This window comes from Aspergillus stella-maris, assembly GCF_047715825.1.
Source record: "Aspergillus stella-maris strain CBS 113639 unplaced genomic scaffold BDV14scaffold_7, whole genome shotgun sequence".
NCBI lineage: Eukaryota > Fungi > Ascomycota > Eurotiomycetes > Eurotiales > Aspergillaceae > Aspergillus > Aspergillus stella-maris.
Genome location: NW_027396801.1, coordinates 24145 through 38373, shown reverse-complemented (window position 1 = coordinate 38373; position 14229 = coordinate 24145). Strand labels below are relative to the sequence as shown.

The following is a 14229-nucleotide window of genomic DNA, read 5'->3' as shown; positions in this document are numbered from 1 at the left end:
GCTTTGGTACGTGCACCAAGGACGTGAACTAGATCCAATGCTTGATCAGAATCGTCAGAGATCTATGGTATCCATCTTTATAACCCCATGTTATACAAGGTCCCCAAATGCGCTAGGTAGATGGTGGTATATCGGCATAATGGATGTCGGAGCCTATTTGCCCTCCTCGTCATCAGACGGCGTATCTAGTTCATCCTCAGTGGTAACCCTCTTTCCCTGCACTCTCTCCTCCACCTCTGCAACGAGACTATCCAAGAACTCCTTATCCGTGCCCACAAGCGTAACTGTGTTCCGCTTCTTCTGCCAGCGCGGGTAACTGCCAACCTTGATACCCCGGTCTGCTGTCCTCGCCGCAAGCTCAGTCAGGTACGGCGCAACCGCGCTCTCGGGCAACGGTGTGCTGAACAAGTACCGGTAAATCCCCTTACCCTCGGGGTTAACCAGTCTAGGTAGCAATGACGGACGCAGGTGCTCGAGCAACCGCTCAAAGAGTCTTGGCACACCAGGAAGGATATGGATATTGCCGTTGACAATGGCGATAGGAACCCACATGTCGTCTGCGACGAAGATAGCTTGTTTCTCATCGGAAATGTTTGCGTCGTGTGGGATTTCGACCATGCGCAGTTTGGCTGTTAGGCCGGGAGAGGGGGTGTCCCAGTCGAAGGCGGGTTGGAGGGGGTGGGGCTTTGAGAGACGCTTCATGCGCTCGAACGCGGGTTCGTGCAGTTTTAGGGGGAGGTTGAAGGCTTTGGCGATGGAGGAGTAGGTTATGTCGTCGTGGCTGTAGCAGAAGCAATGAGTTAGCTAACCGTGCCGGAAGATGATGGGTATAACTGAGGAGAAGCGTACGTAGGCCCAATCCCACCACTCGTAACAATAAAATCATAGTTCTTGCTCATGCGGCGAACAGCCTCCATGATCTCGTCTTCATCGTCGGCAATGACTTCGACGCGCTTTAGCTGGATTCCGAGGGAGAAGCAGTACCGCGCGAAGAAGGCGGAGTTTGTGTCGACGGTCTAGCATCAAAGGGTCCATGCATTAGCTTTTATACGACACAAATCTTGAGATTAAATTGAAATACCTTCCCGCCAAGCACCTCATCGCCAATAATCAGGCACGCGGCCGTGTGTATCGTGTTGGTCGCACCGGCAGATGATGTCATTCTCGGGGAGAGCGGACGCGACGGTGAAAAGGGGGATTGGGAAGCGAGTGATGCGGGCTGGTGAGTAAAGGGCGGTCGGTAGAGATGTCGAGTCAGTTGGGTGAGTCGAGCAAACATGAAGACAATGATGTGAGGAACAAGTGAAGAAGACAGAACGTGGGCGGAGCAGGAACCCGAGAGAAGTCAGTTGGGGTCGTCGCCGCATTGAAGGTGGGGGTGTCTGCGCCAACGCCTACGTGATCAAGTCCAGCTCCGCGTTGCTTTCCGGCTCATCAACCAGCCTTACACACTGCCCTGATCATCTTATCCCTTCTCTGCCATTGAGACATTTGCAGACTCAGGGCAATACTTGACCCTTGCAATTTCAGTACTTCTTCTCTTATATACCACTTCAGCAACATGGTGAGTAACTGCCCCGCACCACCCCTCGACGCGGAAACATTTTATTGACCACTCTTTCGCAAGCACAGTCATCCGAACGCTTATACGCATTCTCACCAGAGACAAGGGAGAGGCTGCGCAAGTTCCGTCTGACAACATCTCGCGCCAAAGAACCACAAGCTGTGATCTGTACGTCCCCGTTACTTGGTACAATCGACCATAGTCCGCTCTAGACAATACACAACCAAAATCTATGGCCAAAGATGAGAAAGTATTAAGCTAACATCTTCAGACGTCGTGGACACAAAAAACCAAGAAATCCGCGCAGAGGATGGCGAGGTCTACACGAAGATGGAGGATTTAGCGGATGAGCTCCCCGAGTCTTCGCCGCGGTTTATCCTTCTCAGCTACCCTCTTACACTGGTACGTCCATTACCTTATTTACCGCGCGAGCTATGCTGAATGTTTTCAGGGCTCCGGTCGTCTCGCCGTCCCCTACGTCCTCCTCTACTACCTCCCCGAGAACTGCAACCCGACGCAGCGGATGATGTACGCGGGTGCTGTTGAGCTGATGCGGAATACGGCGGAGGTCAACCGGGTGATTGAGGTTACTAGTGACGAGGATGTGACGAGCATTGAGAAGACGCTACAGAGCGAGGATTAAGTATTGAGCATTTTGTAGCGGAAGGGAAGCAGGGCGCGGTTTTTGGGAGGTTGGGATGGGGATATGGATTGCAAATTCAGTGGCCTGGAGTCAGCTAGGTATCAATTATGACTATATATTCCTGACGCATGGTAAGGGATTGCTTTGGGAGGAAGCATACGTTAGCATGATTATATATTCTAGTCAAGCCTCCAAGCAACGGGTCATACCGCGCCAAAGGCCGGTTCCAGAGACAAATGTCGTTACACCGCATAGAACATTTCAAATGCGCGTTGCGTCGACAAATCAAACTGCCAAGGCTACTTTGCCAAAGAGGAAATCATCAACACTTCTAGATGAGCAATAAAGAGTGAAAATTGGCGCCAATTTGAGTCCGCCCTCTCGCACAACCTGATGTCAACTGAACGTTAGACAATCTGCTGACAATTTAGACGACGTCCAGACCTAGAAGAATCAGCCTCGTCCCCCTTATCACGTTCCCAAATAAGCCCTGGCCATGCCTGGGACCAATCAACGTATGGTTGCCGAGCACCAAAGAAGTTGAAACCCAGCTAGTAGACGGTCGTTAGACACAGGTACTTCACTTCACGTTTACCAAGGAATGACATACTCGGTGTCTGATGGAATAGTCTATAGCCGGGATACCAAAGCTGGCGTCTGCAGCCATATGTCCGTCGGAGGTAAGGCTAGGTCTATACATAGATATTCATGGGGCATAGGTTAAGTAGCTGCGCCTTCAAGACCCTTCTTGTGCTACTTGATACAAAGAAAAGTGGCCTAGTCAACACCGTTGAAGTAATAACGACCGTTGGGGAGTGTTGTACTATATGTTCTTGCCATTTTGTTAGGAATTGATAGTTTACTACGCTGTATACTTGGACCCGGCAGCGGATAAACTTCGGTCGTCTGAAGAATTGCCTCGGAAAATTCACCACAGCTCTTGTCAGTCTTAGTGAAGCTTTACTAAATAGTTCCGTAGCCAACCTTCACCCATATCTCATCTCCGAGCCCACAAACCCACAAGGCCATACAAATAACCTCATCATGTATATCTACACAACAATCCAAAACCATGTATATCCGACACGCACCGGGCCCAAACCAAGTCTAAACCAAAAGCGCAAATCGGGCAAACTCTAATCCCTGACAGCGGATACTAGCGTCTTACGCGGTTCCGCTGCGGATCGGTGCCAGTCTGGGATGGCTTGATCTTGTCCCTGTTAGGAAGGAGTCTTGCATGATGTGGTATTGGTGCTTAGATGCCTGTTTATTATTTGAATGGGACAATCGAATTATGTTTGGGCGTTGAGCTGAGGGCCGTTGTGAGCTTGTGATGGGAGTTAAGGGGAGTTGGGTGTGGGTGTGGTAGGGTTGCGTTTGTGGTACTCTGTACGGCAAGCAGTGGATTGGGTTTCTTGTTATGGGGGGTTTATCCTTGCTTATTCGCTGGGTTGGTAGACAGAGGAGTGGAAGTATTATCCTGGTGCATGATCACAGACTGTCTTCCAAGAATATTATTCTTCAATTAAATCTAGAGATGGTACAAAACTGGTAAGAGTTGAAACAATTCCATCCCCTCGCACTGACCACGTCCACAGCGCTTCGCCCCGGGGCTCCACGGTGGGGACCTAGTCGAGATGGCGATGGGATGGGATGAACGCTCTACCCCTGTCGCTGGGCCAGGCCACGAACGCTTCTGGCGACGAATGAGCGGGTGATGCGATCTTGTGGCGATGCCTCTGAGACTAAAGTTCAGAATCAGTCTCGATCATCCCCGGCGGGAGCGCCAGGGAACACTTCGGTAGATGAGTGTGACGAGGTGAGGTTTACCTCCTCGTTGATCGAGTCGGGGACTCGGCTGATTGTACCGTGGCTGTTGACAATCGCCATTTCATTTCAGGCTATTTGGCAATCTGGCCTCGGCCTCGTATGGAGGGTAAGTGGTGGGGATGTCCTCTATTGCCTGTAGAGGTAGGTAGGTGTATACTGGTTGAAGCAGTATACTGCAGTGGCTATGCACTCCTTCATGAACGCTGACGACAGTTATCCTTGGTGCTCCCTCGCCCCGGATGTCCCGAATGCGAGGACTTTTGTACTGTTGGGCTTCCACGCGACTTCTACCGTCATTGTCCCCTACTTGCCCAAGATTCTGCAGAATGATGCAGGCAGAGTGCATGGCCATGACGCCGTCTGCCTGGCGGGCTATTCTAATTGCGTGACGGGGACTCCATCGGCCGTGTCGTGCATGATGCATGGTTCTGCCAGACGGGCGGGCTGCGCTGCGTTTCAGAGTTCGATTGTGTTGTTACTTGTAACTAGGCTGTTCGAGGTTCCACTGGGATCATTGTGAAGATGATGATGAGCGCGGTTATTGGCTGATGGTGGAGGAAGCAAAAGAAACGTAAGAGGACGCTTGAGGAAATTGTATGGCTCTGTCCAGATTACAGGGAATGACTGGTCCTGCCGGTTCGAGCATCAAGGCCGGGGCTAGGAAAGTTAGTCGCGCGGCCGAAATTCCTTTACAACTTCTTTACAACTTTACGGCTTTCCATACAAACTCTATTCGCTTCTATTTATCGCTCGGCTCCCGCTGCCTGCTCGAATCACCGCTGCTCTGATCCCTCCTTCTGCTGTTTGCCTGCCACGACATCTTCGCCATCATCTCATACCACTATACTTACCAATCTCTAGAACACCTCACCCGATCCACTGCACTGGTCTGACCGCCACCCACCAATCACCTGCCTCATCGCCCGGCCTGGTTCCCTGCCTGCTGCGTTAACGCGGGCCCGTGGTGGTCCTTTTCTCTCACCGTCCGTCCGCCTGGTCGGGTCTTCCCAACCGTGTGGTTCTGGGACACATCAACTTCCATCCCCGTGCGACTTGCCACTCGCCTACTACCGATTTATTCGCTTTCTACACCACTGTCATTATTCTACAACACTCTCCCGTCGCTGTTTACATGAATTGAGTCTGGTCCGACCGTGGGAATTTGCTGCGCTCGCCATGGTAGCGCTCTGAGCCTCCCGACCCATAATTTGTCGACCCGAACGAACACCCATTAGCGGTTCCAACATTTGCGACCATTGATTCATATCTACAACACCTCCCACCATGTCGACCCCTCAACCTACCCAGTCCGAAGGAAAGCAGGATGGCTTGTCGAAAGTCATCGGTCGCATGAGGACCATTTTGAAGAGGACCTCGTCGGTCAGGGATCCCTCGAAAACCACCAAAGAATCCACAGCGCCTGTTCAAGCTGAATCGAGCAAAGCACCAACGTACGAACGACTTCTCCAACTCTTTTTAATTTATGCACTGACCATTTAGTCAATCGAAACCGGACCCCAAATCCAAACCCACCGACACGACCCCTGAGCCGACCATCTTATCGAACTGGGGCGCAATTCAAGAAGAAAAGGCTCGGATACTATTTGCGAAATATGGAATGACCCTGGAACCTGGAGAGTGGAAGGCCGCCAGCGATGTTCCCGTTCAGCGTGTCACCAAGCCCATCCGTATGCGAGTCCGCCGCACCTGCCATCGCTGCCAGACAACTTTCGGCCCCGACAAGGTCTGCGTGAACTGCCAGCACGTTCGATGCAAGAAATGCCCGCGTCATCCCCAAGCGAAGCCCAAGGATAAGCAAGAACAGGCCGGGACCGTGCTCCAGACCCTTCTCGCCCAAAAGTCGCAAACCCAGACCGTGCAACCTGTACAACCCAAGCCGAAAGAGCACAAATTGACGCTGCCCTCGCGAACCGGCGGTCAAGACCTCATCCGCAGGCCAGTCCGGCAGCGAGTGAGACGGACATGTCATCGGTGTAATACGATATTCGCTCCTCATGCCACCGAGTGCGCCAGTTGCAGGCATATCCGGTGCAAGATCTGTCCTCGCGATCCGTACGTTTACCTATCCGAATTCTACATGCCATTGCTAATTGTTCAGACCCAAACTCGACAAATACCCCGACGGCTACCCCGGAGACGCAGACCCGCCGTTTGAGCCGCCACCGCGGATCTGGAAGAAACCACGTCAGAGAGTCCGATACAGGTGTCACCAATGCTCGAGTGTCTATCGGTCGGGCGAAAGAAATTGCGCCAGTTGCGGGCAGGAAAAGTGTGCGGAATCAATACGCGACCCGTGCGTTTACCCCTCTCATGCAATAGCTCATATGCTCGTGTTACTAACGTCGAAGCTACAGGCCCAAAAAGCAAAAGCCAGAACCAGACCCCGAGGTAGTGCGACGCGTGGAGGAGAGGCTGGCAAGCATCAAAGTCAGTAGTGGGGCGGGATAGCTGATGAGGATACACGGATAGGGGATACATTATGCAATTATTGTGCTTGCTTTTTCAGCGCGCCCGTGAATGTGATGGGCGATTGATCTTCAATGCTAATTGGATTCGTTGGCTCGGTACGAAGTACCGATGGACTACGGAGGAGGTATAGCAGAATTCACTATGCATTACGCAGTGCATTGCCATGATCTTGCCATCGGCAACATCACATCCATATGACTGTTTATGACCTGACCCAATCTCGAATTTGACAGCTGTCGGCCACAGCCGATGACACGCCACTTTTCGATTCTTTTGCATATATTATTATATTAAACCAGCTACCCCGTGTCTTAGTAACGGCCAAAATCGACACGTAGAACACACTAAGGATCATACGGTAACCCGGCAAAGCACCAGACAAACCTTATCAGGACACTACTGCAGTGAGATGGACACCGCGACAGCTAGGCATCTAGGCAAGACTTAGGGTTCTTCTTCGGCCGGAATACAATTCGCTGTTGACGTTTCTTTGTTTGGAGCTCTGCGTTTGATTGCATCGGTATCGGTATCGGACACGTCAGAAATCAGAAAACCTCAACGGCTATCCTGCACCCTGACTTCCGACCCTGCACAGCAGAATAGAAACGAGAGTCCAACTGACTCAGTGATCGTCGAAAACCGCCTACGTAGACTACGGAGCACCCAGTCCTAAGCCCAGGCCAATAATCCAATCCAAACCAAACCCCTGGGCTAGAGATCCAGCCAATTCAATGACCAGACCAAAAACCCTATTTCCCCTTTTGGACTGGTACTGCACTGACACTCCCGCACTGACAGTTTGACAGCGCCAGGCAATCTATCTTTTCTCCTGGGCCAAGAGTCTAGAGCTATTGGCGTTAGTCCCATCGCTAGTATCGCCGTTGGTGAATAGTGACAGGTGAGCTGGCCCGTTGGGCCGTTAGGGTCCACATTAATTAACGTATATCCCCCCCAGTGGGCTGCTATTAGTAGCCTAGTCTTTGGTAGTCTTGCCCCGCGCCGCCGGCCGGACGGTTGACGATTGGTATCTGGTATTCTAGTATTCTGGTGGTGCTGCGGTATTGGCGCTTGGTTTTGGTTTTGGTTTTGGTTTCTGAGCTCTGTTCTGGATTCTGCACTTGGGAATAGAAGATTGGGATTGGTCACTGGTTGGTTCAAGGAGATGACTACCATACCGTAGATTTAAATGAGCTTGGGGCTGGTGGAGAGGGACTTGGCATGGTGCAGTGTTGACACTAGATACTAGATAGTACTCCGTAGTACTCTGTAGTATATTTGATGAGCAGTACAGACTACCTGGAGAGCAAGATCAGGCTACACATTGAACGGAGATGACCCCGTGGTTCTCGAGTCTTGATACTGGCTTCTCCCTGTGTCTATTTTCACCACCGTTTAAGTTGAGCTTCTTAGTCTGTTTGATGACCCTCATAGCCAGCATGCCGTTGTGACTTGTGCCTTGAGCAAGGGCTGCTGTGATATGTCACAGCCTGTTTACATTTGCAAACCAAATACCGCAAACGGATACATGGTGTAGATACGAGGCTATCGAGGATAATCTACCCTTCAGATATCTGAGAGTTAACTGAGTCTCAGAATCTCATACTGAGGCCGTGAAAGAGACCTTGAGGGTTACCCAAGGCCGCGAACAGATGGTGTGTATAAACTCGGCATTAGACTCTAGGAAAGCTACATATATCCTCACAGATGGAATACCGTATAGATCATACCCAAGGCAATTTACCAGAAGACAGCACCACTTGAAATTGGGGCAATCGAATGCACGATACTGTTCTACATTGAATTGCTTCGTAGAAGGCCGTCAACGCAAACCGGACACTCCCATCAGCAAAACTCAACGAAAGGCATATTTCGAGAAAGCCTTGATGTAACCACCGCAGACAGCTTCAAAAACATCAAGCTTCCGCGTCACTTTGAACAAAGTGGACATTCACACCCCTGACACCAAGAGGCAGTGCTCTTCCTTCTGGATAGCTATACAGGGGTTTGTCTAAAAGTACCGACACTTTATCCCGACCCCAGCGAAATAACTCCTACCTTTTTCTGCACAAAAGCTGCTCCGTATGCGTGGACACTGGATATCACTAGGTAGGAATTCGGGCCGTTATAAAACGGAGTCAACGTCAACGGTCCACGGTGAGACCGACGGGAGTGGGAGTGGGAGTGGGTATTGGACCCATCCCGGGCCAGGTACGGTACGGAGTGCGGACGACGGTAGGTACCAACGGCTGGCTCGGGCGCCCGATCACTTCTAAGTCTGGGTTCTGGATTCTGGCCCCTGAGCTGGGAATGATCACAGCTTCAATTTTGACTCAGGGTTACGGCCCGGTTTCATCTCGGGCACGATCCATGAATAAGTCATCCTAAATCTGATAGCAATGGCACTCAGTGATCTACGAGTCTACAGCGGACTAATTCCCCAAAGAGAACTTAAACCCGGCATTGGCAGTAGAGTAGCCTGAAGGATGAAGGATGAAGGATGAAGGATCCGAGCCCCGGGAGTCGGGAGTCGGGATGCATCCCGATTGTTGCTGTTTGCCCTAATCTTATGCTGTAAGGAGAGGGCTACATAAATACAATGTAAATAACCGTTATCTGTCAGATTGAAATGGATCCACCCGGGCGATCCTTGGTTGTTATTGGCAGGAGGGCGGAGGTAGGAAGTGAAGTAGGGTTACGGAAGTTAGAATAGATTACCTAGGGATAGGTTAGGGACGACCCCTTGGGCGTAAGACATCGGGCAAATACACTTCTTATCCTTGGTAAGTGCAACGATGAACTACTCCTTACTGAGCCTAGAGTAGGAAGAGCTAGGGCAAGCTTCCTGGCCCCGAGGTTAGACTTCTTGACTAGGTAATATGGTCCCTTCCAGGCGTCTCTACATTTCAAATCCTAGCTCTATATTACTTAAAGGTCCAGACATTCATTGTCATAATAAAGTCCAGGATATTTGTTATACGCAGAGCTGCATCTCCTACGGTAGACTACTTGGATGCCAGGTGCACCGTACCCAGCTCGAGACGACTTTCTTTCTTGATGTACTGGAAGGGCCATTACATACAGAAACGGAAACTCTCTTTGCATATACTCTCTTTACCTTGCCCAAGGCAAGGAAGCATTGTATCGAACCGACCGAGAAAGCCATTAAAACAAATCTAATTGTCAATCGCCAATGTGGAAGTCTTATCTAAAACCTCCAAGTACCGATAAAGCCCAACAAATGAAGCCAACCAAGCTTGCTCCCTCAAATCATTCGGTTCCCGGGCCTGGATGCTCACAGGCAGCCTGAACTCCTTATGCGATGCTATCCTGTGGACCGTGAAGAATGGCTTCTGCAATTTTGAGCCAGTTTGATTTGACTCGGAGAAGGGTGTGTGCACTGTGCGTAGCACCTGGCCTTTACCATTCAATACCGCCGAACGCGGTATTGTCTTTTCAGGCTCAGCGGCGGGAGCAAGAGGGGAGTCTGTATAGAAATAAGGCATTCCCTCTATCACGGTATTGGCGTGTTTCTCGATGGACAAAGGGTGTGCGTGCGAATGTTTAAATTGGACGTTATTGTCGGTGGTAGCGGTAGACATGAGTCCATACTTCTCCATCCACCCCAGCAACTCCACCAAGGCACTATCAAACGGAATGACGGGAAAGAAATAGAAACCAAAGAACTCAGACGCAAAGAAGCGCTTAGGATCACAACTTCCAGCCTGATTCGCCATGAACCGAATTCGATCCACGATATGCGCTGTATTTGGCCGTCTTTGCTGCTCAGGGTCCAACGTTCGCTTGAGAATGTCGGGATTCTGCTCTAGCAGTGAAGCAGCCCAGTATAGTTGCTCAGAGGTCCGTCGAGAAAGCGTTTTCTTCGCATGCAGGAGTACATCCATGCACTGGTCTAGTTGTTGCGGCGTGGTGCAGGCATACACTTTTGGGATGCCGTGCGGAAAGATCGAGCGATCAATATAAGGCTCGAAGTCCATCCCACTTATAGTTATTTGGTTGCGCAAAAAGTCGCGAAGGGGCTCTTCCACTTCTCGCAAGATGATTGTGCGTGTCTCCCTATCCGATCCCTCCACTTTGTATTTATACGCCAGCAACGCATCAACGCCCAACGATAACCGGCCGTGCGGCGGAGGTTTAAAGCGGAGTCCTACTTTGACGTACATGCCAAAGTAAATTTTCACATTCTGTGTTGTTGTCGAAAAGGTCTCTTCGTCTTCGCCTAGTATTCTTTTGCATCCGTGGTGCGATGCGATGACGGCGTTGACGCGGGGATTGTCGTACCATAGTAGCTTGAGGACGTCCCAGACTTTGAGGTCGGAGAGGATTTGGTGTGCGAGTTCGACGGGCAATTTTGCCAGTTCTTGGCAGATTCTTTGAAATGGTGCCATTGTTTTGGAGTGAAGAAAACACAGAGAGAAAGGGTATGTTGAATTGTTGTTTTTTTGAGTCTTGACTGTATGGGGCGGAGCCGCAACCTTTGAGGCTGAGTTGGAGTGAGTCACTTCTGACAACTCACAATATTATAGTTCTATCAAGTTCTAGCGCATGAGCCTCATCTCATATTTCAGGATGGAACTCTCGTGCGTCTCGATCAACATTTTGGATTTTCAACGCCGTCAATATGAGTCCGGATCACGAGGAGCCGCTCCCGCCATTTCTTCCCAATGCCAGGTTTGAAATACACCACGCTGCAGCTCTTGCCGAGCAACTGAGAAAAGATCAAACCAGATGCAAAGAAGGCCTCACGCCTAGCGGACTTGCCCTGGTATTATCAAACTCAGGCTCGCCGTCACCGGTAGTCAAGGCGATTGCAGAGCATCTCACCCCTTCCGCTGAAGTATCGCTCGTACTGAAGCTCGCTCGATGCGAATCCATAATCGGAACTATAAAGGCCTACTGTGATGGACTTGAGCATACGACCAGTGAAGACAACGACACGCTCCTCAATGGAGAGGCTCATATGCCAAAGACCGAAGAGCTCGAGGCGACGCTCAAGGTGTTACATTATCTTGAGGAGCGAGGAAAAGTCTCGAGTATCACGCCTAGGAGTTCCTTCAAGGAAATTGTCGCGGCAGTCAAATTACACCTTGAATTGAGTGATGATGCGAGAACGAACTTCCATAATGAAGGTCAAGGTCAAAACTATCGCAGAACGGCTTCATCCAGAAAACGATGCTACATGTGCCGGCAACAGTACGGGAAGAATAGTGGCGGCGCTCACGATCTATATCCTGCGCTTTGCGTTCCCTGCGGTTCATTCAATATCAGTTCGTCAAGGCTATCCCTACCGGGGAACCTAGTGCTGGACGGCAAAATAGCACTCGTTACCGGAGGGCGCATAAACCTAGGTTATCACACAGCGCTGAGACTGCTGCGATGCGGCGCACACGTTATCGTTTCATCTCGGTACCCGGCCGATGCAGTGAGTCGGTATACCAGGGAAAACGACTTCGGGCACTGGCAGTCCCGGCTGAAGGTCGTCGGTGCAGACTTCCGAGCTGCAAAGGATGCGTTTCGGCTTGTGCATATCGTGAAGGGGCTTTTGTATTCCTGGCAAGATGATGACGACGAAGAGAGCGGCGGCTTGACAGGGCGGAGATCTCTGGATATTCTGGTCAATAATGCTGCGCAGACATTGACGGATCCTGTCAAGGCCGAGGCCAAGGCTATTTCTCGAGAAGAGCGACTACTGAAAGACACTCCGCAGTCGAAGACATTGATTGCTGATTCGACTGGAGACAAGTATTTACCGATGGTCAGAGGAGGTCTCGCTGCGTCCTGGATTCCTACCATCGAAAACGGGGATAAGGAAGACAAATCATCGAAGGAGCTCTCAATCATCCCCCAGAAAGGGCTTTACACAAGCGGGAACACAGACCTACAGTGCAAATCCTCATGGAGACAATCCCTCGCCGAAATCCCCTACGAAGACCTCATAAGCGCCCACTCCGTCAACGCTTTCGTCCCCCTAATACTCTGTCGCGAACTCCTCCCCTATATGGGCATAGACGACCCCAACCCCCCCTCTTCCAAACCCATAACCAATCCAGCGGGCTACATAATCAACGTCTCCTCCCGCGAAGGCATATTCGAGGACATCCCAAACTCCCGCAGTAAAGCCGGCCATCACGTCCACACAAACATGTCCAAGGCCGCAATCAACATGATCACCGAGACAGAGGCGGGCTCCGCATGGGATAAGCGCCGCGTGGCAATGAACTCCGTTGACCCCGGGTATATGAGTGCTGCGCCGGACTGCGCGCCTAAAGACGGGTACTGCCCGATTGGGTTTGAGGATGGGGCTGCGCGGGTGCTGTGGCCTGTTGTTGTTGGGGAAAGAGAGGGGAGGGTTATCAGGGGGAGGTTTTTGAAGCATTTTGAGGAGGGGGCTGCGGTTGTTCGACGGGGGTACTGATTTTGGTTCTTGAGATGGTACGGAAATGGAATAACGTGGGCTGGATTGTGAGGATGTATCCAAGGCTTATTTTTCTATAGTCCATGGTTTACTGGGGCGCCGGGATTGGGACCGAGACTGGGGTTTGCCTTTGCTATGTAGTATTACTAGTAGTCTTAAAGGCTACGTATGTATCCGCTGTTACGTTGCACTATCCATATGGGCCCAACCCAGCCATAGAGGAATTAGGAAATAACACAAGGTCGATGGATCTACTACCGCTCTAGGAAAGAGTCGCTCGGGCCGTGGCCGTGGCCGTGCGTGCCAGCGGTGCATGGCCAGGGTCAGATCGAAATTTAGATAAGCTTCTTCAGTCAATAGTTTTGTTAACGTGCCTGGTGAACAGTTACTAGTTACTACTATTTACAACCTAGTTAATACTTACTATTCATAGTGTTTAACAAGGGATGCTGTGCATAACTCCTGTTATACAAAGACATTGTTATACACCTTTCCCGTGGATAAGGAGACGGATCGGTCCGGAAGGTACATTCGGTCCATCTTTGGTTAGGCTCATTTCAGGGCAGGTCTTGGTACGGAGACGCCGATACAGTCTACGATGGCCTCGTTTCAATTCTTTACTTACCCTGTGCTAGAATTTATTCTGGTTTAGTTTTACATGTAAATGAAGCTACTGTGTACAGTGTATACCCAAATCCTGACACTCCTGCAGTCTGACTTTGCGCGTCTGCATTCTGATGTCATTGTCTCAGTGGGAGCAGGGGTCTGCACATCCCTGCACACACTATAATTGGACAGCGTCCCGTCCAGGTAAGCTCAGTAATTACCACTATCTGGAGAGTACGACCAACGCTTCTTGCAGATGGTATGACAAGAAGGACACACCACTTTACCCACTGCATCCCGCTCCGATATGCGGGGTATACTGTACTGTGCAGAATTCAACTCCAGCCTTCATTAAACACCCCCAATTCCGAGGCGTTCGTGGCTGTAGTGGCGCCACTTTTTCCGTCACCATCACACCACCAAGTCCATACGAGCCATATCCCCGTCTAAGCCCTGCTAAACGGTAAAAAGGAAGTGGCGAGGAGGACGATCTCCAGCCCAAAATAGAGACGAAAGAATTGATAATAATAGGCAAGGTGTCAAATGTTGGAGACCTGCAAGCTGCAAAGTGAGGGGATCATTAGGCTTTCTCGGCATTTGGCCTGATTGGAGTGCGATTTGGCCGTTGAATTCTCCGTGATCAAGTATGCTCCGATGACTACC

The 14229-nt window shown here is 50.7% G+C and overlaps 6 protein-coding genes across 6 annotated transcripts; 4 read left to right on the top strand and 2 right to left on the bottom strand.

Annotated features, from left to right (window-relative positions):
• Window positions 1-56: 56 nt before the first annotated feature.
• On the bottom strand, window positions 57-1383 carry BDV14DRAFT_130021 (flavin adenine dinucleotide pyrophosphatase). Its single transcript, XM_073766087.1, has 3 exons — window positions 1082-1383; window positions 850-1016; window positions 57-781 (listed from the first exon to the last, which is right to left on the bottom strand). The coding sequence occupies exons 1-3, from the start codon at window positions 1277-1279 to the stop codon at window positions 154-156; spliced, it is 993 nt and encodes a 330-aa protein (XP_073631674.1). The 5' UTR covers window positions 1280-1383; the 3' UTR covers window positions 57-153.
• A 7-nt stretch (window positions 1384-1390) lies between these two features.
• Window positions 1391-2708, top strand: BDV14DRAFT_166580 (GMF family protein). Its single transcript, XM_073767515.1, has 5 exons — window positions 1391-1564; window positions 1633-1732; window positions 1836-1966; window positions 2016-2595; window positions 2650-2708. Exons 1-4 carry the CDS (start codon window positions 1562-1564, stop codon window positions 2205-2207), a joined length of 426 nt encoding a protein of 141 aa, XP_073631673.1. The 5' UTR covers window positions 1391-1561; the 3' UTR covers window positions 2208-2595; window positions 2650-2708.
• Window positions 2709-4819: 2111 nt separating this feature from the next.
• BDV14DRAFT_166575 (uncharacterized protein) lies at window positions 4820-6826 on the top strand. Its single transcript, XM_073767514.1, has 3 exons — window positions 4820-5488; window positions 5538-6110; window positions 6157-6826. The coding sequence occupies exons 1-3, from the start codon at window positions 5322-5324 to the stop codon at window positions 6491-6493; spliced, it is 1077 nt and encodes a 358-aa protein (XP_073631672.1). The 5' UTR covers window positions 4820-5321; the 3' UTR covers window positions 6494-6826.
• A 2696-nt stretch (window positions 6827-9522) lies between these two features.
• Window positions 9523-10977, bottom strand: BDV14DRAFT_166567 (uncharacterized protein). Its single transcript, XM_073767513.1, has one exon. The coding sequence runs from the start codon at window positions 10931-10933 to the stop codon at window positions 9701-9703; it is 1233 nt and encodes a 410-aa protein (XP_073631671.1). The 5' UTR covers window positions 10934-10977; the 3' UTR covers window positions 9523-9700.
• BDV14DRAFT_129951 (uncharacterized protein) lies at window positions 10709-13243 on the top strand. Its single transcript, XM_073766085.1, has 2 exons — window positions 10709-10966; window positions 11072-13243. Exon 2 carries the CDS (start codon window positions 11167-11169, stop codon window positions 12958-12960), a length of 1794 nt encoding a protein of 597 aa, XP_073631669.1. The 5' UTR covers window positions 10709-10966; window positions 11072-11166; the 3' UTR covers window positions 12961-13243.
• Window positions 12902-13241, top strand: BDV14DRAFT_166565 (uncharacterized protein). The gene has a single exon (XM_073767512.1). The coding sequence runs from the start codon at window positions 13044-13046 to the stop codon at window positions 13224-13226; it is 183 nt and encodes a 60-aa protein (XP_073631670.1). The 5' UTR covers window positions 12902-13043; the 3' UTR covers window positions 13227-13241.
• Window positions 13244-14229: the final 986 nt, after the last annotated feature.